The sequence below is a fragment of the Rana temporaria genome, chromosome 2, assembly GCF_905171775.1.
Source record: "Rana temporaria chromosome 2, aRanTem1.1, whole genome shotgun sequence".
In the NCBI taxonomy this organism is placed as follows: domain Eukaryota; kingdom Metazoa; phylum Chordata; class Amphibia; order Anura; family Ranidae; genus Rana; species Rana temporaria.
In genome coordinates this window covers 1,839,856-1,862,019 of record NC_053490.1, presented here as the reverse complement: position 1 = coordinate 1,862,019, position 22,164 = coordinate 1,839,856, and the positions used below count along the sequence as shown (strand labels likewise).

Here is a 22,164-nt window from a genome sequence, read left to right as displayed (position 1 = left end):
GCTCTTGGCCCAGTCTGAACAAAGAGAAACACCAGCTCTTGGTCCAGTCTGAACAAAGAGAAACACCAGCTCTTGGTCCAGTCTGAATCAAGGGAAACATGAGCTTCTGGTCCAGGCTGAACCAGGAAAAACACCATTTTAGTATGAACCAAGGGAAACAGCAGCTCCTGGTCCAGTCTGAACCTAGGGAAACACTAGTTCCTGGCCCAGTCTGAGCCAAGCGATAAACCAGCTTATGGCCCAGTCTGAACCAAGAGAGAAACACCAGATCTTGGCCCAGTCTGAACCAAGAGAGAAACACCAGCTCTTGGCCCAGTCTGAACCAAGAGAGAAACACCAGCTCTTGGCCCAGTCTGAACCAAGGGAAATCATCAGCTTTTGGATCAGTCTGTACCAAGAAAAACACTAGCTCTTGGCCCAGTCTGAACCAAGAGAAACACCAGCTTGTGGCCCAGTCTGAATCAAGAGAAACATGAGCTCCTGGTCCAGGCTGAACAAGGAAAAACACCATCTTAATATGAATCAAGGGAAACAGCAGCTCCTGGTCCAGTCTGAACCTAGGGAAACGCTAATTCCTGACCCAGTCTGAGCCAAGCTAGAAACCAGCTCTTGGCCCAGTCTGAACCAAGTGAGAAACACCAGCTTGTGGCCCAGTCTGAACCAAGAGAGAAACACCAGCTTGTGGCCCAGTCTGAACCAAGAGAGAAACACCAGCTTGTGGCCCAGTCTGAACCAAGAGAGAAACACCAGCTTGTGGCCCAGTCTGAACCAAGGGAAATCACCAGCTCCTGGCCCAGTCTGAATCAAGGGAAATGTCAGATCCTGGCTTAGTCTGAACCAAGAGAAACGCATGCTTCTGGCCCAGTCGGATTCAAGGGAAGCAGCAGCTTCTGGCTCAGCCTGAAAAAAGACCAGCTCTTGGCCCAGTCTGAGCCAAGGGTAACATCGACCTCTGTCACAGTATGAACCAAAGGAAACACCAGCTCCTGGCTCAGCTTGGAAAAGGGTAAACAACTTCTGGCCCAGTCTGAACCAAAAGGTAACATCAGCCTCTGTCCAAATGATATCCGAGATAGTAAATAATTACTTCATGCTGAAGAACCTTGTAGATCTAGTAAATAATTAGTCTGATTCTTCCTTTGCTCTCCATATGTTGATTGGCTCTTTCTGGAGGGGAAAACCAAGAGAAACATCAGCTGTAGGGCCAAGGGAAACACCAGCTCCTGGCCCAGTCTGAACCAAGAGAAACATCAGCTGTAGGGCCAAGGGAAACACCGGCTCCTGGCCCAGTCTGAACCAAGAGAAACATCAGCTGTAGGGCCAAGGGAAAAACCAGCTCCTGGCCCAGTCTGAACCAAGAGAAACATCAGCTGTAGGGCCAAGGGAAACACCGGCTCCTGGCCCAGTCTGAACCAAGAGAAACATCAGCTGTAGGGCCAAGGGAAACACCGGCTCCTGGCCCAGTCTGAACCAAGAGAAACATCAGCTGTAGGGCCAAGGGAAACACCGGCTCCTGGCCCAGTCTGAACCAAGAGAAACATCAGCTGTAGGGCCAAGGGAAACACCGGCTCCTGGCCCAGTCTGAACCAAGAGAAACACCAGCTGTAGGGTTCAAGAGCGATTCTTTTTTTTACCAGAAATAAGTAGAAGAATACGTATTGGCCTAAACTGGGGAAAAAAATGTTTATATATTTTTGGGGGATTTTTATTAAATCAAAAAGTTAAAAATATTGCTTTTTTTAAAAAAAATTGTTGCTCTATTTTTGTTTATAGCGCAAAAAAAAAACGCAGAGGTGATCAAATACCACCAGAAGAAAGCTCTATTTGTGGGGAAAAAAGGACATCAATTTTGTTTGTGAGCCACGTCGCACGACCGCGCAATTGTCAGTTAAAGCAATGCAGTGCCGAATCGCAAAAAGGGGCCCGGTCTTTGGGCAGCCAAGTGGTCCGGGGCTGAAGTGGTTAATAAGCACTGTATGTGACCAGTACATTACCACTAGGGAAGTGAGACTGAGATGACTGGAAGAGACTGGCTCCTTTCAATACATCTGAAGGATACGTACTTCTACATACCTGAAGCCCCACGCATTCAAAGGTTTTTGAGGTTTACGGTAGGTCTTAATTCATCTGCCTGCCGTTCAGATATTCCGCCAGGGTCTCTTCCAGGGTACTGTTGGCACTAATCACCCATGGATTTCTATACAACACCATTACCAACCTGGACAATATCCTGTTGTTGAACCGGGACAGAAATCACCTTGTGAACCTTTACGAGTAATGCCGTGTACACGCAATCGGAATTTCCGACAAGAAAAGTTCTAAGTGAGCTTTTGGTCGGAAAATTCCGACCATGTGTAGGCTCCGTCTGACTTTTTCTGTCGGAATTAACAACAGCAAAAAAATTGAGAGCTGGTTATGAAATTTTCCAACGGGAAAAGTTCTTGTCGGAAATTCCGATGGTCTGTATGCAATTTCGACGCACACAAAAAAAAACACGCATGCTCGGAATCATTGAACTTCTCATGTTGCAGTGTTGTCCATCACCGCGTTCTTGACGGTCGAAAGTTCAGAGAAACAAAAGACTAAAGCAAGGACCTCATGGACACCACCCACCACCGTTGGACAGATCATCACCCCAAGTACCAAGGTCAAAAGCCTCGGAGTAACCTTTGACTCAGAGATGCGCAAATAGGATCAGTAGTCAGCGGATCTCATTACCTTCTCCGCCTGCTGCGTAGACTCATCCCCTTCATTCCGGAAGAGGATACATCCGTAGTAGTCAGAACAATCCTCAATTCTCGAATCGTCTACGCAAACTCCCTCTACATAGGACTACCTAAATACCAGATTTCGCGCCTTCAAGTCGTCCAGAACACGGCAGCCAGACTGGTAACGGGAAAAAACCCTGGGAATCCATCACCCCTTCCCTGAGGGCCCTCCATTGTCTAACAGTAAAGGATCGGGTCACATTCAAGACCCTCTGCCTCACCCACTAATGTACACAAGGAAAGGCTCCTCAATACTTATGTGAGAAAATAAAACACTACACCCCCAATCGCGTTCTCCGATCATCTAACCAAAACCTCCTCCACATCCCCAAGTCCCGCTACAAATCGAAAGGAGAACAAAGATTTGCAGTCCAAGGACCACGGCTCTGGAACGTTCTACCCACAGACATCCGCATGGAGGAAAACCATCGGGCCTTCAGGAAAAAACGTAAGACCCACCTCTTCTGAAGTATTAGGACGACACCGGATGGAATAAGCGCCTTGAGGCGATTTAGTTCGCATTTGCAGCGCTATTCAAGTCACTCACTCAACCTTTGTGTGACCGTGTGTATGCAACACAAGTTAGAGCCAAGATTCTGTCAGAAAAAAAATCGATGGTTTTCTTGTGGGAATTTCCGATCGTGTGTACGCGGCATTAGTGGTGGTGACTCTGCGGAAGTTTGGATGACTCAGAAACTAGAAGAGTCAGTTGGAGTCGGTCCAGACACGAATTTACCAGGAGGCAAAGCTGGATATGCGGGAGAACGCGGGATCTCTGCTATCAGCATAAAATTCCCTCCATCCTGGCTTATGTAGAGGAAGTAGGCTTAGCCAATCACCTTCCAGACAGAAGTTGCCTGCAGCTGCTGGGAACCATGACTTTGATGGTATAGCGAGTACCCAGTGCCTTCTAGAACAGCCACAATTTGCACCCTCCTACTCAGCTCTCTGTTTTAGAGGCTGTTCGGAACGAGGTGCACACCTTCATATCTGGTGGACGTGCCCGATACTCCAAGCCTTCTGGAATGATACTTTTGCACCACCCCCCCCCCCCCCCCAATCCCATCCCAGCTTCATTCATCCCCCAAAACCATTCCAGCTTAATTCAACCCCCGATCTCATCCCGGCTCCATCCACCACCCCGATCCCATCCCGGCTCCATTTACTGTATCCCCCCATCCCATCTTAGCTCGATCCACCCCCCCCCCAATCCCATCCCAGCTTCATTCACCCCCCTGATCCCAATCCAGCTTCATTCATCCCCCAAAACCATTCCAGCTTAATTCACCCCCCGATCTCATCCCAGCTCCATCCACCCCATCCCAACCCAGCTCCATCCACCACCCCGATCCCATCCCGGCTCCATTTACTGTATCCCCCATCCCATCTCAGCTCTGTCCACCCCCTGACCCCATCTTAGCTCCGTCCACCCCCCGATCCCAACCTGGCTCCATCCACCCCCCCAATCCCATCCCACCTTCATTCACCCCCCTGATCCCAATCCAGCTCCATTCATCCCCCAAAACCATTCCAGCTTAATTCACCCCCCGATCTCATCCCGGCTCCATCCACCCCATCCCAACCCAGCTCCGTCCACCACCCCGATCCCATCCCGGCTCCATTCCCCACCCTGATCACATCCCGTCTTCACCCCCCCCCCCCCCTGATCTTATCCCAGTTTCATTCACCCCCCGATCCCAACCCGACTCCATTTATTCCCACCCCCTGATCCCATCTTAGCGCTGTCCACCCCCTGATCCCAACCTGGCTTCATCCACCATCCCGATCCCATCCTGGCTTGATTCACCACCCTGATCCCATTCCAGTTTCATTCACCCCCAATCCCATCCTTGCTCCATCCACCCCCCCTGATCCCAACCCGGCTCCATCCACCACCCCGATCCTATCCCGGCTCCATTCACCACCCTGATCCCAATCCAGCTTCATTCATCCCCAAAACCCTTCCAGCTTAATTCACCCCCCAAACTCATCCCAGCTCCATCCACCCCATCCCAACCCAGCTCCATCCACCACCCCGATCCCATCCCGGCTCCATTTACTGTATCCCCCATCCCATCTCAGCTCCGTCCACCCCCCTGATCCCATCTTAGCTCCGTCCACCCCCCAATCCCAACCCGGCTCCATCCACCACCCCGATCCTATCCCGGCTCCATTCACCACCCTGATCACATCCCGTCTTCACCCACCACTGATCTTATCCCAGTTTCATTCACCCCCCGATCCCAACCCCATTTATTCCCACCCCCTGATCCCATCTTAGCTCCGTCCACCCCCTGATACCATCTTAGCTCTGTCCACCCCCTGATCCCAACCTGGCTCCATCCACCACCCCGATCCCATCCCGGCTTGATTCACCACCCTGATACCATTCCAGTTTCATTCACCCCCAATCCCATCCCTGCTCCATCCACCCCCCCTGATCCCAACCCGGCTCCATCCACCAGCCCGATCCTATCCCGGCTCCATTCACCACCCTGATAACATCCCGCCTTCACCCACCCCCTGATCCCATTCCAGTTTCATTCACCCCCCTGATCCCAACCCGGCTCCATTTATTCCCACCCCCAGATCCCATCTCAGCTCCATCCACCCCCTGATCCCAACCTGGCTCCACCCACCACCCCAATCCCATCCCAGCTTCATTCACCCCCATGATCCCATCCCGTCTCCATTCATCCCCCGATCCCATCCTGGCTCCACACCAGTTTCTATATAGTTACCTGCCAAGGCCTTTATACCATTTGATACCACGCCCCTTTTTTCTAATTACAATTTACTTCTACATCAAAATATTTTTCTACTGGGCCTCTGTTGTTCTATATGACTTCATCCACACTGAGGCTGGCCCGTTTCTTGTCTTAATTCTGGAGTTGCAATGCGTAGCAGGGCTTCCCTTCTGAGTCTCTCCTCAGACATTGGCGGGGGGCCTCCTACGCATCGGCGTCATGTTACAACCTGTTTGTGGCGTCTTTTGACGCCGCAATACAGGGACGTCCTTTGTCCATCTCATGCCGGAGATGGGGTTGGCATGGCTCCACTTTGGCGCTTGCGCCGGTGGTGGATCTCACTGTCAACTCCCATTCTCATTCGACGTTGGTTGTGGACCCGCCCCCCACACCTGGATTACATAATCGGAAGAGCTTGATCGCCTTACCATTTCACTATGTGTGACACCAGGGAGGCAACACAAAGCACATTCACTGGATACACACATGGAAGTCATGTATATTGTTTCTTATCGCTTTCTTTGTTTGACACATGCAACATATTCATTTATATTGGTGTGTGTGTGTGTGTGTGTGTGTGTGTGTGTTATATTTATATATACATATACACACACACACACACACTAATTAAAAATCGATTTTATTTCTATATATATAATAAATGGAGCCGGGTGATCAGGGGTGGATAGAGCCGGGATGGGATTGGGGGGGTGGATAGAGCTAGGATTGGATCGGGGGTTAAATGGAGTCGGGATGGGAATGGGGTGGTAGATGGAGTCGGGATGGGATTGGGGGGTGGATAGGGATGTGATCGGGGGGTGGATAGAGCTAGGATTGGATCGGGGGTTAAATGGAGTCGGGATGGGATTGGGGGGTGGATAGGGATGTGATCGGGGGGGGATATAGCTGGATGTGATCGGGGGGTGGATAGAGCCGGGATGGGATCGGGGGGTGGATAGAGCCGGGATGGGATCGGGGGGTGGATAGAGCTGGGATGGGATCGGGGGTGGATAGAGCCGGGATGGGATCGGGGGGTGGATAGAGCCGGGATGGGATCGGGGGGTGGATAGAGCCGGGATGGGATCGGGGGGTGGATAGAGCTGGATGGGATCGGGGGGTGGATGGAGCCGGGATGGGATCGGGGGGTGGATAGACCTGGGATGTGATCGGGGGGTGGATAGAGCCGGGATGGGATCGGGGGGTGGATAGAGCCGGGATGGGATCGGGGGGTGGATAGAGCTGGGATGGGATCGGGGGTGGATAGAGCCGGGATGGGATCGGGGGGTGGATAGAGCCGGGATGGGATCGGGGGGTGGATAGAGCCGGGATGGGATCGGGGGGTGGATAGAGCTGGATGGGATCGGGGGGTGGATGGAGCCGGGATGGGATCGGGTGGTGGATGGAGCCGGGATGGGATCGGGGGGTGGATGGAGCCGGGATGGGATCGGGGGGTGGATGGAGCCGGGATGGGATCGGGGGGTGGATAGAGCCGGGATGGGATCGGGGGGTGGATAGAGCCGGGATGGGATCGGGGGGTGGATAGGGATGGGATCGGGGGGTGGATGGAGCCGGGATGGGACAGAGTGTAATGTTTCTCTCGGGACGTTCAGTGTGAAAAGTTCTCCATCGCCTGATTGTGTTTTCAGTCTCTTCTGTTCTGCACCCCACCCCCACATCCTTTCATTTCTCCCATCCCCCATAGTGACCCCCATTACCCCCCCCCCCCCCCATGATTTCTTTCTCCCCTCCCCATCCCAGTGACCCCCCTCAGTGTTCCCCCCATCTTACCCGATCTCTCCGGAAGTTTCTTCTTCAGCTTCTTGTCTGTCTCTGACTGCAACGTCATGTGACAGGAGGGGGTGTCCTCCATTTTCTTGTAGCTCAGAGAGCAGGAAGGGATTCCTCCATTTTCTTGTAGCTCAGAGAGCAGGAAGGGATTCCTCCATTTTCTTGTAGCTCAGAGAGCAGGAAGGGATTCCTCCATTTTCTTGTAGCTCAGAGAGCAGGAAGGGATTCCTCCATTTTCTTGTAGCTCAGAGAGCAGGAAGGGATTCCTCCATTTTCTTGTAGCTCAGAGAGCAGGAAGGGATTCCTCCATTTTCTTGTATATCAGAGAGCAGGAAGGGATTCCTCCATTTTCTTGTATATCAGAGAGCAGGAAGGGATTCCTCCATGTTCTTGTATATCAGAGAGCAGGAAGGGATTCCTCCATTTTCTTGTATATCAGAGAGCAGGAAGGGATTCCTCCATTTTCTTGTATATCAGAGAGCAGGAAGGGATTCCTCCATTTTCTTGTAGCTCAGAGAGCAGGAAGGGATTCCTCCATTTTCTTGTATATCAGAGAGCAGGAAGGGATTCCTCCATTTTCTTGTATATCAGAGAGCAAGGAAGGGATTCCTCCATTTTCTTGTAGCTCAGAGAGCAAGGAAGGGATTCCTCCATTTTCTTGTATATCAGAGAGCAAGGAAGGGATTCCTCCATTTTCTTGTAGCTCAGAGAGCAGGAAGGGATTCTTCCATTTTCTTGTAGCTCAGAGAGCAGGAAGGGATTCCTCCATTTTCTTGTAGCTCAGAGAGCAGGAAGGGATTCCTCCATTTTCTCGTAGCTCAGAGAGCAGGAAGGGATTCCTCCATTTTCTTGTAGCTCAGGGATTCAATCTTCCTGTAATGACGTGTCGTTGTTTAGAAGAAATGTGTCCATTGATGAAGATCTTCCTCCTTTATATACAGTGCAGTTGATTTACTAAAGGGAAATATACTGTGCACTACAAGTGCACTTAGATCTGCAGTCGCTGTAGATCTGAAATGAGGGGAAGCTCTGCGGATTTCTATCATCCAATCATGTACAAGCAAAAATGCTTGTAGTGCACAGTGGATTTGCCTTTAGTAAATCAACCCGACTGTATCCAAGAGGGAGGGGTGTCCTCCATTTTCTTGTAGCTCAGAGAGAGGGGGAGGGGTGTCCTCCATTTTCTTGTAGCTCAGAGAGGAGGGGTGTCCTCCATTTTCTTGTGGCTCAGAGATTCAATCCCCTCATTTCAGATCTACAGCGACTGCAGATCTAAGTGCACTTGTAGTGCACAGTATATTTCCATTTAGTAAATCAACCGCACTGTATATAAAGGAGGAAGATCTTCATCAATGAACACATTTCTTCTAAACAACGACAAGTCATTACAGGGAGATTGAATCCCTGAGCTACAAGAAAATGGAGGAATCCCTTCCTGCTCTCTGAGCTACAAGAAAATGGAGGAATCCCTTCCTGCTCTCTGAGCTACAAGAAAATGGAGGAATCCCTTCCTGCTCTCTGAGCTACAAGAAAATGGAGGAATCCCTTCCTGCTCTCTGAGATACAAGAAAATGGAGGAATCCCTTCCTGCTCTCTGATATACAAGAAAATGGAAGAATCCCTTCCTGCTCTCTGAGCTACAAGAAAATGGAGGAATCCCTTCCTGCTCTCTGATATACAAGAAAATGGAGGAATCCCTTCCTGCTCTCTGATATACAAGAAAATGGAGGAATCCCTTCCTGCTCTCTGATATACAAGAAAATGGAGGAATCCCTTCCTGCTCTCTGATATACAAGAAAATGGAGGACTCCCCCTCCTGTCACATGACGTTGCAGTCAGAGACAGACAAGAAGCTGAAGAAGAAACTTCCGGAGAGATCGGTTAAGATGGGGGGAACATGGAGGGGGGTACAGGGGAGGGGAGAAAGAAATCATGGTGGGGGGGTAATGTGGGGTCACTATGGGGGATGGGAGAAATGAAAGGATGGGGGGGGGGGGGAGAACAGAAGAGACTGAAAACACAATCAGGCGATGGAGAACTTTTCACACTGAACGTCCCGAGAGAAACATTACACTCTGTCCCGATACCCCTCCCCCCCCCCCCCCCCCCCCCGGTATGGTAATTGTTCTATCCTATAGTATTAGAAAAGGAAGAGTGTCTGCACTGTGTTAGATCCTCCTAGCTCTTCCCTCCCCCCACACACACAGATTACCTCTCCCCCCCCCCCCCTACACACACACCCTACCTCTCCCCTCCCCCACCATGGTAAGTACAGGAGATGAAGGAACATCGGGTCCTGGATCTCCTCTGTGAGGAATGAAGACGGAAGCGGGGAGGATTTCCTCTCCTCTAGTGTCAGTGATGTCCGGTGAAGCCGGGGAACCATCTCATCGATCACTATCTGATCTTCACGATCTGCTACGAGGGGCACCCAACTTCCCGACATTCACCCAATCACATTGTAGCACTACCCCCGAAGGAGCTGCTGGATATTTTCGGGCGGCGTGTTACCTCTATTTCCTCGCCGTCCAGGGTAACGGATGAGAGCTGAGAAAGTTCGATGTCCGCGCTTTACACTTCTTTTTCTAAGATTTATTTGCGGAACTCGATAGAAAGATAAGAGAAGTGAATGACGAGGTGGAAGCGTAAGAGGTAGGTAGGTTCAGGTGCGTAGTTTCAATCCGGAAACACTCCCGCTTCCAGCGACACGACTTTCATCAACACTCCAGCCAGAGTGGGTATTGCTCCCCCGGATTGGTTTCTCCCACTGGCCTAGCAGCCGGGGTGACGCACGGGAAACGGTACAGTCTCTGCCACAGACCTTCCCACCGATGGAGACGCTTTTCGGTCCAGAATCCTCGCAGTACGGGATTCAGCACCCGGATCTCTCCAGAGTAACTTCTTGTAGAACTTGAAACTGACCGGCAGGGCTGGACTTACCATTGGGCTTGACTGGGCTCAAGCCCATGGGCCCCACCCAATAGGGGGCCCCAGGCCCAATCGCGGCAACCCCCCGTTGGCGGTAATCCCCTCCCGCAATTTTGGGGCAATCGCACCAATCCCCCGCTCGTGGCAATCGCGGCAACCCCCTCCCGCAATATCGAAGCAATTGCAGCAACCCCCTCCCGGAATTTCGCAGCAATCCCCTGTTCGCGGCAATTTTGCCACCCCCCGCTCAACAACTTCGGTATATATGTAATTCTCGGGAGCCCCACAGCCCACCCGCTCAACAACTTTGATGCTCCAGGGGGCCCCTTCACTGCAGCTGTGTAAGGGGCCCCAAAATTACTGAAGGCGGCCCTGGGAAGAGGTAAGAAGTCCGTTTAGGCCCCCCGCTCAACAACTTTGATCAGCCGGTCAGCAGATCCTCCCCCTCAACAAGTATAAGCGGTCTGCGCACTGCCCCCCCCCCCCCCCCCCCCCCCAGCTCAACAACCAACAACTTCGATCTTCGATAGGTCGGTCGGCAGATCTAGCCCCCCCACCCCTCCTCAACAACTATGATCAGTCGGCGATAACAACTCACCCCTCGCTTCTCTTCTCCAGGGGGCCCCTTCGATTATTAAGTCCAGGGGCCCCCACCACCCCAAGTCCTGCCCTGCTGACAGGCGATCACCATCAAGCCTTTCAGTAAACGTTGCATCCTTTCGAGGAAGTTCAAGGCCTCTCCTGAGACACCAGCCTCGTGCTCGGTCCTCTCCAAGATAGGTCCTTCGTCAAGCGGCTTCCTCCCCCAGGACGGACAGCACAGGATCACCTTCCCATGCGTAGACCCAGTCTGCCTACTGGGCCTACCCAGAAGATCACAACCCCGGACCAACGGGGTCCCGGAGCCAGGATTACATGAACACGCAACCCCCGGCCAGGAGGGCCACGCACGGGGGTGGTGGGACGACAGACTCAGGATTGACGACCCCAGTCCAGTGACGTCTGTCCCTTAAGTACCCCTCCTCAGCATGCACAGCCGGTCGATCAACCCCACTGATTGGCTGCCGAGGGAGAATACTCAAATCACCTTGACCTAGCTGCTGCCACCCTTGGCCTGGAGTAACAACTACACCCCAGGCGAACAATAGTGGTCACTCACGGCACAGCCATGGCTGGAACAGATGCCCAATTTTCTCAAAATCACACATGTCTGAGTAAACTAACGCTCAGACTTCCCTCTAAATTTACAACAGCGCTGGTGATCTGCCGATATGGTTCCTCCTATCGGGATGGTTCCCCCCCTTGACTGCGCAGGCGCGATCCGAGCCGACGGGAATCACTGAACCTGATCAGCTGTAGCAACAGGTCCAGGGCGACATGGAATTCGCTGTAAGTGGCCAGTCGGCCTCACGTCCTCGCTGCGCTCGCTCGGCCTCCTGGCTCTTTTTTAAACATCCTCCAAGTCCACGGGGATGTTAAGGAATGAGCCTGGATGCCGCGCATGCGCCGTGTACAGCTGATTAGGTTCGGAGATTTCCGTGAGCTTCGTCTGTCAAGCAGGGAACCATATCGATAGGGGATCTAGCTCGACAAATCACCGGCTCAGAAAGAGCAAGTCGCTACAACATCTTATGTCACCTGACCTCCAACACAATCACTTCTCTTATTTATTTTTCTTTGTTGTTTTTCTTTTCCTGTTTTGGTTGTTCCCCCAACTGTTATGTATGGAGAGCATGGATTCCCAGTTTGTCCGTTTTATCCTCGTCTTTTCACATTTCTTGTCTTCTTTTGCCTTTTTTTTTTAATTTTACAGCTTGTTTTGTGTTGTTTCCTGCTTTCCAGCTATTAGGAACAGCGCCACCTAGTGTCTGCTCTCCATACTGCACCCTCTGTGGTAATTAGTCCTGTGTCACTTCCTGTCCCTGGAACACATTTCCTGTTTTCGGCCATTTTTAGACCTGATTCCAGCAGGCTGAACAGCTTCTCCGTCTCCATCCTGAACACACGACCACCAGAGGATTTTCTCCATGTCAGACCACACAGGTAAGTCAGGTGAGTGTCCTATTCATGGTACGGGGCTCCTGTCCCTCTATAGACGTATCAATCATCTGTGATCGACTCTTCCCCCCTCCTTATGATTAATGATACATGTGTATGCACCTCTCCTGTACATAGTGCCCACTGTCATACCCTCCACACTCCTCTCCTGTACATAGTGCCCACTGTCATACCCCCCACTCCTCTCCTGTACATAGTGCCCACTGTCATACCCCCCACACTCCTCTCCTTTACATACCGCTCACTGTCATACCCTCCACACTCCTCTCCTGTACATACCGCTCACTGTCATACCCTCCACACTCCTCTCCTGTACATAGTGCCCACTGTCATACCCTCCACACTCCTCTCCTGTATATACCGCCCACTGTCATACCCTCCACACTCCTCTCCTGTACATACCACTCACTGTCATACCCTCCACACTCCTCTCCTGTACATACCGCTCACTGTCATACCCTCCACACTCCTCTCCTGTACATACCGCCCACTGTCTTACCCTCCACACTCCTCTCCTGTACATACCGCTCACTGTCATACCCTCCACACTCCTCTCCTGTACATACCGCCCACTGTCTTACCCTCCACACTCCTCTCCTGTACATACCGCCCACTGTCATACCCTCCACACTCCTCTCCTGTACATACCGCCCACTGTCATATCCTCCACACTCCTCTCCTGTACATACCGCTCACTGTCATACCCTCCACACTCCTCTCCTGTACATACTGCCCACTGTCATACCCTCCACACTCCTCTCCTGTACATAGTGCCCACTGTCATACCCCTCACACTCCTATCCTGTACATACCGCCCACTGTCATACCCTCCACACTCCTCTCCTGTACATACCGCCCACTGTCATCCCCTCCACACTCCTCTCCTGTACATACCGCCCACTGTCATACCCTCCACACTCCTCTCCTGTACATACCGCTCACTGTCATACCCTCCACACTCCTCTCCTGTACATACCGCTCACTGTCATACCCTCCACACTCCTCTCCTGTACATACCGCCCACTGTCATACCCCCCACACTCCTCTCCTGTACATACCGCCCACTGTCATACCCTCCACACTCCTCTCCTGTACATACCGCACACTGTCATACCCTCCACACTCCTCTCCTGTACATACTGCCCACTGTCATACCCTCCACACTCCTCTCCTGTACATAGTGCCCACTGTCATACCCTCCACACTCCTCTCCTGTACATACCGCCCACTGTCATATCCTCCACACTCCTCTCCTGTACATACCGCCCACTGTCTTATCCTCCACACTCCTCTCCTGTACATACCGCTCACTGTCATACCCTCCACACTCCTCTCCTGTACATACCGCCCACTGTCATATCCTCCACACTCCTCTCCTGTACATAGTGCCCACTGTCATACCCTCCACACTCCTCTCCTGTACATACCGCCCACTGTCATATCCTCCACACTCCTCTCCTGTACATACCGCCCACTGTCTTATCCTCCACACTCCTCTCCTGTACATACCGCCCACTGTCATACCCTCCACACTCCTCTCCTGTACATACCGCCCACTGTCATACCCCCTACACTCCTCTCCTGTACATACCGCCCACTGTCATACCCTCCACACTCCTCTCCTGTACATACCTCCCACTGTCATACCCTCCACACTCCTCTCCTGTACATACCGCCCACTGTCACACCCCCCCACACTCCTCTCCTGTACATACAGCCCTCTGTCATACCCTCCACACTCCTCTCCTGTACATACCACTCACTGATATCTAATATATCCCTGACTGTTGTCTCTGACTTCTCGCAAGCTTTCCGCAAAACCTTTGATGTGCCAGGCAGGGCCTCATCCGCTGCTGGAGCTCTCATTCAGCTTCATCAAGGCAGCATGACTGTTAGTCAATTTGCAGTTCAGTTTCGCTCCTTGGCTTCCGAAATGGCATGTAATAATGAGGCTCTTAGTGCTACCGTTTGGCAGTCATATGAAATGTGGGGCACAGATGAGCACTGTAACTCGCTGATGTGGCACTGATGGACACTCTAGTGGCACAGGGGGCACCAATGTGACACTAGTGGGCACTATTGGGCACTGTGAAGCACAGTAAAAATCAATAAGACTTGCTGTGCTTCATTCAATCTCGGTCCTTGCATGCTGTATCGGTGAAAGGAGAGAGCTGAACCCCTGCAAGACCCGGGTTGTTTACATTGTGATCGCTCCATTATTGGCCGGAGTGATCACGTGGTAAAGGGCCGCTGTCATTGACCCATGATGCGTCGCGTCCATGTGCGCGCCCCAGGGGGCATGCGGGAAGCGAATGTTTCGGAAGGATGTCCCTGGATGCCCTCCCAGAACTAGCCGTCTTTCAGCTATGGCCCGGTCGGGAAGTGTTTAACATATTCTTAAAGTGGAGGTTCACCCAAAAACTAAATTTTTTAACATTAGATTGAGGCTCGTTTTGTGAAGGGGAATCGGGTAGTTTTTTTTAAATCGAAGCCGTACTAACCGTTGTAGAGAGCGATCTTCTCCGCTGCTTCCGGGTATGGGCTGTGGGACTGGGCGTTCCTATTTGATTGACAGGCTTCCGACGGCCCTCCCGAGAGATTTGGGCTCTTCATGACCACAGATCTCTCTATAAAGAGGCGCTTGAGGATCCCACTTTCCTGTACAACCAGGATGCTGACCTAGATAAGGATCTTTTATGGATTTGGGGGGGGGGGATCTCTCTTACAATTCATACCAGACCCTTGATAAGGTTCTAGTATGGATGTTGAGGGGAATCCCAGCCGGCTTGTATTTTTTTCTAATGTCACTTTCTCTACATCATATGCATATGCCTTTTTGACATGTGAGTGAGAAACTTATATAGCGCAACACATGCAAACTGAATCGCCTCTGGGCGCTTAGTATCCATTCCCTGAGTAAACTTTTTTTTTTTGCCCTCAGAAGAGATGGGTTTTGATTTTTCTTCTGAAGGCCAAGTAGTTCACCTCCAGTCGGATGCTGGTTGGTAGAGCGTTCCATAGTCTAGGTCCTACAAATCTTCGTTCTCCTTTGGACTTGTATCTGGCTTTGGGTATCTGGAGGAGGTTTTGATTGGTGGATCGCAAAATGCGATTGGGGTTGTGAGCTTTTATTTTATCTCATAGATATTGGGGGGGCATTTCCTTGAACACACTTATGCATTAGACAGAGTGCCTTGAAGGTTATTCTGTCTTTTACAGGCAACCAATGAAGGGATCTCAGTGAAGGGCTGTCAGTGAAGGGGTCTCAGTGAAGGGATCTCGGTGAAGGGATCTCGGTGAAGGGATCTCGGTGAAGGGATCTCGGTGAAGGGATCTCAGTGAAGGTGAGATTGATTCCCATGGTTTTTTCCCAGTCACAAGTCAAGCAGCCGTATTTTGAACGACTTGCAGACGAGTGATTTGGTATTTGGGGAGTCCTAGATAGAGGGCATTTGCGTAGTCGAGTCTGGAATTGATGATTGTTCCCACCACGACTGCAATGTCCTCTTTCGGGATAAAGGGGGTGAGTCTGCGTAGTAGGCACAGCAGATGGTGGGATCCGCTGACTACTGACCCTATTTGTGCGTCCATTGTCATGTAGGTGTCGAAAATGACTCTGAGACTTTTGACTTTGGTGCTAGGGGCGATGGTTTTACCCAGAATGGGCGGGGGTGTCCATGTTGTTGCGGGATGATTCTTTTGATTGGCGTGAAACAGGAGAAGTTCTGTTTTCGAACCGTTGAGTTTAAGATAACTCTTCGTCTCTTCGACATGTTGTATATAACAATGAAAGTTTAGAAATAGAAAGCAACTTTATTCATAGAATTCTGATTTTTTTTTTGTTTTTTTGTTAACAGGTGGATTAATGAACCATGTTCTTGGTCATGTTGGTCTTCATAAATACTACAAAGTCACATGCAAGCCATATGGGAAGTCTTAAGTGACGTAAATACTTTTTTTTTTTTGCAGTTCATTGGCAGATTCACGCAGAAAAAAACATTGATCCAGCCTCAGGGCAACAGGAGAAAAGTAACTTCAATGTTCTGGAGGTGACAATGGGTTTATAGTCCAAACCATTCCTACGCAAGAGAAGCCATTTTTGGATTGTGATAAAGGATTTTACAGTGAAGGGAAAGATTATCACACATCAGGTTCACAATGGAGGAGAAGCCATTTCCGTGTTCTGAATGTGACAAAGCTTTTGCAACCAAGTCAAATCTTGTCAACCACCAGAGGGTTCACACTGGAGAGAAGCCATATGAGTGTCCCGAATGTGACAGAGCTTTTTCACAGAAGAGTAGTCTTAACTTACACATGAGCGTTCACACCGGAGCGAAGCTGCATCATTGTTCAGATTGTGGCAAAGATTTTAGAGTGAAGGCAAATTTTATCACACACCAGAGGATTCACACTGGGGAGAAACCATTTCAGTGTTCTGAATGTGATAAAGCTTTTAAATCAAGGTCACAGCTGAGCAGTCACCAGGTGATTCACACCGGAGATAAGCCGTATCCGTGTTCTCAATGTGACAAATCTTTTGTATCCAAGATGAGACTTAACACACACCAGTGGATTCACACTGGAGAGAAGCCATATCCATGTTCTGAATGTGGTAAAGCTTTTACAACTGAGAGCAAGCTTACCACACACCAGAGGATTCACACCGGAGAGAAGCTTTATCAGTGTTCGCAATGTGAAAAAGCTTTTACAAGGAAGGACCACTTTATCCTACACGAGAGGGTCCACACTAAAGAGAAGCCGTTTCAGTGTTTTGTGTGTAAAAAATATTTTTCGGATAAGTCACACCTTATCACACACCAGAGGATTCACACTGGAGAAAGGCCGTATCCATGTTCAGAATGTGACAAAGCTTTTACAACGAAGCAAGACCTTATTAGACACCAGAGGATTCACACTGGAGAGAGACCATATCAGTGTTCAGAATGTGACAAAGCTTTTACTGCAAGTGAACACCTTATCATACATCAGAGGATTCACACCGGAGAGAGGCCGTATCAGTGTTCTGAATGTGATAAAGCTTTTAGACAGAAGTCCGATCTTAGCTCACACCAGTGGATTCACATTAAAAAGAGACCCAATCGGTGTTCAGAATATATCAAAGATCTTACAACCCAGAGAGAGCTACTCCTACACTCAAATGTCCACACCGGAGACAATTTGACAATTGTTTTGGAGAATCCTCAATGACTGAACTATGTTTGTTTCCTTAGGATTTTCATCATTCTCCATTTTTATGGAGCTTTGACTGAACATGTAATGCATGCTCGTCCTTCACTAACTGCGCTGCGTTCCCAAGTGTTTTCTTCATTGCCCGTTTCCGAGCTGGTACCTTAAAGCCTCGTACACACGATCAGTCCATCCGATGAGAACGGTCTGAAGGACCGTTGTCCTAGGTTAACCGATAAAGCTGACTGATGGTCCGTCACGCCTACGCACCATAGGTTAAATAACCGATCGTGTCAGAACGCGGTGACGTAAAACACAGCGACATGCTGAAAAAAACGAAGTTCAACGCTTCCAAGCATGCGTCGACTTGATTCTGAGCATGCGTGGATTTTTAACCGATCGTCATGCCTACTAACGATCGGTTTTGACCTATCGGTTAGGAATCCATAGGTTAAATTTAAAGCAAATTGGCTTTTTTTAACCTATGGTTAAATAACCTATGGGGCCCACACACGATCGGTTTTGACTAGGGTTGTCCCGATACCACTTTTTTAGGACCGAGTACAAGTACCGATACTTTTTTTCATGTAGTCGCCGATACCGAATACCGATACTTTTTTTAAATGTCATGTGACAGTTTTCCAACCACAATACAGACTAAGGATATTTTCTTTAGAATTATGAAGAACTCTAACTCAAGACATTATAAAAGAATAAAAATGAGTAAAAATGAATAAAAATGTTTTATTTGCTTGTCACGCAGTAGTAAAAAACTCAAAGAATTTTCATAGAACATGTTGATAAATACAAAAAAATTATTCTATTTAGGTATCGGGAGCATTTGCGCGAGTACGAGTACTCCCGCAAATACTCGGTATCGGTCCCGATACCGATACTAGTATCGGTATCTGGACAACCCTAGTTTTGACCAATGAAAACGCTCCATCAGACCGTTGTCCTCTGGTTAACCAATCGTGTATACGAGGCCTAACGCTGTCTTTAGTACCAGAGATTGGATAATGGTTAAGTAGCATCTTGCTAACCCTCTGAAGCCTCAGTGGGAGAGTCCTTTACAGGGTCTGCTGGCTCTTGCCATGTCGGTCAATCTTGAGTGCTCCAGCTAAGCCCACCCTTCCCGTTTTATATGTTCCACCTCCCTTCCCATAATCCACATCTCCTTTCCATGTTCCATCCCCTCTCATGGATGACAGCTTTGCAAGCCGGCCTGCATCTGGGACACCAGCAGCGGCGCCTGGTGCTCAAAATTTTTGAGGGGTGCAAACAAACTGAAACATTTTGTGAAAAAAAAACATCAAATGTTGCCACTGTGCCTCCCTATCATCTGCCCAGCCCTTACCTTGTCAGCAAGTGACGGCAGCAGGTGGTGAGCAGTGTCCGGTGTCCTCCATCTTCCCCGACCCCAATGTTTTCTCCCACCCGCTCCTCCTCTCGTCCTCTGATAGGCATCCAATCACAGCAACTGTCGCTTCAGCCAATCAGGTGACGGGTAACACAGACCCGGTGCACCTGATTTGGCTGAGAGCCAGTTTAATGTTAGGAAAGCCAATTTCTTTCGCTTGCCTAACATACAGCTGAGTGAGAAGCGAATGCACAACGTTGCTCCCTGAAAAGGGGCCGTACACATGAATGGGGGGTGTCAATACTGACCATAGATTGATTCATGCAATGCATGAATCCAACCGATGGACGTGCCTACTAACGATCAGTTTTGACCTATCGGTTAGGAATCCATGGGTTAATTTTAAAGCAAGTTGGCTTTTTTTTAACCTATGGGCAAATAACCTATGGGGCCCACACACGATCGGTTTTGACCGATGAAAACTGCCCTTCAGACCGTTGTCCTCTGGTTAACCTATCGTGTGTACGAGGCCTAACAATCCAATGTTAGTACAGTGAGCTCCCCTGCTGTACTATTGTGTTTTTACAGTGAACCCCCCCCCCCCTTCCAGCACACTCTGGTCAGCGCTCTCATCCATTGGCTGAGAGTGCCGATCAGGAGTCAGTTGGCTGCTGGTTTCCAAGCATACTCGTTCGACAGCCAGCTTCTGTTGGACCAGCTGCCATCCATACATATGGGCCGAATGTCGGTTGTTTTTATTGAGCCGGCCGATGCGGCGTAAAATTCAGCCCGTGTGTACGGGGCTTTGCGGCCAGGGAAGCAGCTAATCAAGCATAATCTGTGCTTTAGTTATTCTGAAAGGCGGGGGGAGACATTGGGATCTTAAAAAAAGAGAGACAACTTGTCCTCTACCCAAAGCTATCACATGGGGGGTTCTTGTTCACCCTCTTCTGATAGAAATAACATTAAATGTGGAAAAAAAAGTAAAATGTATAAAAATATAATTTTTTAATAAAATTAAATAATAGTTAAAAAAATGCTTAAAAGCACCCCAGTACCTTTTTTGTTTCCTTTATAGCTTTTAGACAGACAAAGCTTACTTTTGATGATATCTAAACAGTGGCGTTGCTAGGGGGGTTGCGGACCACACCCGGGTGACACCTGTGGGCAGTAACAGCCCTACACTGATCTGCGTCTCTATACTAAATGAGGGGTCTGTACTGAGGGAGGGGGTCTATACTAAGCAAGGGGGTCCGTACTGCGGGAGGAGCGTCTTTACTTAGGGGGTCTATACTGTGAGATGGGGTCTGTACTGAGGGAGGGGTCTATACTAGGGGGGTCTATACTAGAGGGTCTGTACTTGGTGAGGGGGGATTTGTACTGAGGGAGGGGTCTATCCTGCAGGAGGAGGGTTTGTACTGAGGGAGTGGTCTATACTAGGGGGGGTGTCTGTACTGAGGGAGGGGGTCTGTACTGCTGGAGGAGGGTCTTTACTTAGTAGGAGGTCTATACTGTGAGAGGAGGTCTGTACTAAGGGAGGGGTCTATACTAGGGGGGGTGTCTGTACTGCGGGAGGAGGGTTTGTACTGAGGGAGGGGTCTATACTAGGGGGGGTGTCTGTACTGCGGGAGGAGGGTCTTTACTGCTGGAGGAGGGTCTTTACTTAGTAGGAGGTCTATACTGTGAGAGGAGGTCTGTACTGAGGGAGGGGTCTATACTAGGGGGGTATGTACTGGGTAAGGGGGTCTGTACTTAGTGAGGGGGTTGTGTACTGAGGGAGGGGGGAATTTGTACTGAGGGAGGGGGATTTGTACTGGGTAAGGGGGTCTGTACTTAGTGAGGGGGTTGGGTACTGAGGGAGGGGGGAATTTGTACTGAGGGAGGGGGATTTGTACTGGGTAAGGGGGTCTGTACTTAGTGAGGGGGGTGTGTACTGAGGGAGGGGGGAATTTGTACTGAGGGAGGGGGACTATACTGCGGGAGGGGGGTCTGTACTTAGTGGGGGGGTGCGTACTGAGGGAGGGGAGGTCTATACAGAGGGGGGATGTACTGAGGGAGGGGGGATCTATTCTAAGGGAGGGTGGTCTGTACTGTGGGAAGGGGTCTATACTGATTGAGGGGGGAGACTATATTTGGTGGAGGGGGGTGACACCATGTTTTTCAGCACTGGGTGATGCCAACACTTAAGGACCACCTCCTGCTGATATACATCGGCAGAATGGCACGGCTGGGCACACGCACGTACCTGTACGTCCTCTAAGTCCACCTTCCCCGTTCTTCACTGTGGCAGCTTCATCGATCGCGTGTTCCCTGATATAGGGAAAGACGATCAATGACGTCACACGTCCAGCCCCGCCCCCCTACAGTTAGAAAAACATATGAGGTCATACATAACCCCATCAGCGCCCCCTTGTGGTTAACTCCCAAACTGCAATTGTCATTTTCACAGTAATCAGTGCATTTTTATAGCATTTTTTGCTGTGAAAATGACAATGGTCCCAAAAATGTGTCAAAATTGTCCGAAGTGTCCTCCATAATGTCGCAGTCACGAAAAAAATCGCTGATCGCCGCCATTAGTAGTAAAAAAATAAATAAATAAAAATGCAATAAAACTATCCCCTATTTTGTAAACGCTGTAACTTTTGCGCAAACTAACCGATAAACGCTTATTGCAATTTTTTTTACCAAAAATATGTAGAAGAATACGCATCGGCCTAAACTGAGGAAAAAAAATATATATATTTTTTGGGGATATTTATAACAGCAAATGTAAAAAATATTGCATTTTTTTTTAAATTGTCGCTCTATTTTTGTTTATAGCGCAAACAAAATTAAAACCGCAGAGGTGATCAAATACCACCAAAAAAAAAGCTCTATTTGTGGGGGAAAAAAGGACTCCGATTTTGTTTGGGAGCCACGTCGCACGACCGCGCAATTGTCAGTTAAAGCGACGCAGTGCTTTATGAGTTTATTTGAAATTGTAAAAAAAAAAATTGCCACAATTTTTGAAAAAATTCGAGTAAATACAATTTTATTTTATGAAGTTGTCAAGTGATTTGTAAAGACTCGTTTTTTATTTTACTTTGTTACTTGCCGCCACTGTGCAGCTCGTTTTGCACAGAGTGGCCCCGATTCTCCTCTTCTGAGGTCCCTCGCAGCTCCTCCCCTGAATCAGATAACCCCCTCGAAGAAGTGCTTTCCTGGGGGAGGGGGGGGGGGTTACCTTGCGGGTGGGCTCCCGAATCCAGCATTTGCATCCATAGACATGAATGCTGGACTTGGCCCCACCCCCTGGCGCCTACATCATTGGATTTGATTGACAGCAGCG

General features: G+C 49.7%; 2 protein-coding genes across 2 annotated transcripts in view; one reads left to right on the top strand and one right to left on the bottom strand.

Moving 5' to 3' along the window:
- Positions 1-7,423, bottom strand: part of LOC120928775 (zinc finger protein 271-like) — a 30,391-nt gene extending 22,968 nt beyond the window's left edge. The window contains exon 1 of the mRNA XM_040339765.1: positions 7,304-7,423. The gene's annotated coding sequence lies outside the window, so the exon portion shown is untranslated. The remainder of the gene's footprint in view (positions 1-7,303) is intronic.
- The window catches only part of LOC120928778 (zinc finger protein 268-like), a gene marked incomplete at its 5' end in the record, with an annotated part of 84,552 nt that extends 66,879 nt beyond the window's left edge, over positions 1-17,673 (top strand). Inside the window, one exon of the mRNA XM_040339768.1 lies at positions 16,467-17,673. Within this exon, the coding sequence (XP_040195702.1) occupies positions 16,467-17,497 (1,031 nt within the window). The remainder of the gene's footprint in view (positions 1-16,466) is intronic.
- Positions 17,674-22,164: the final 4,491 nt, after the last annotated feature.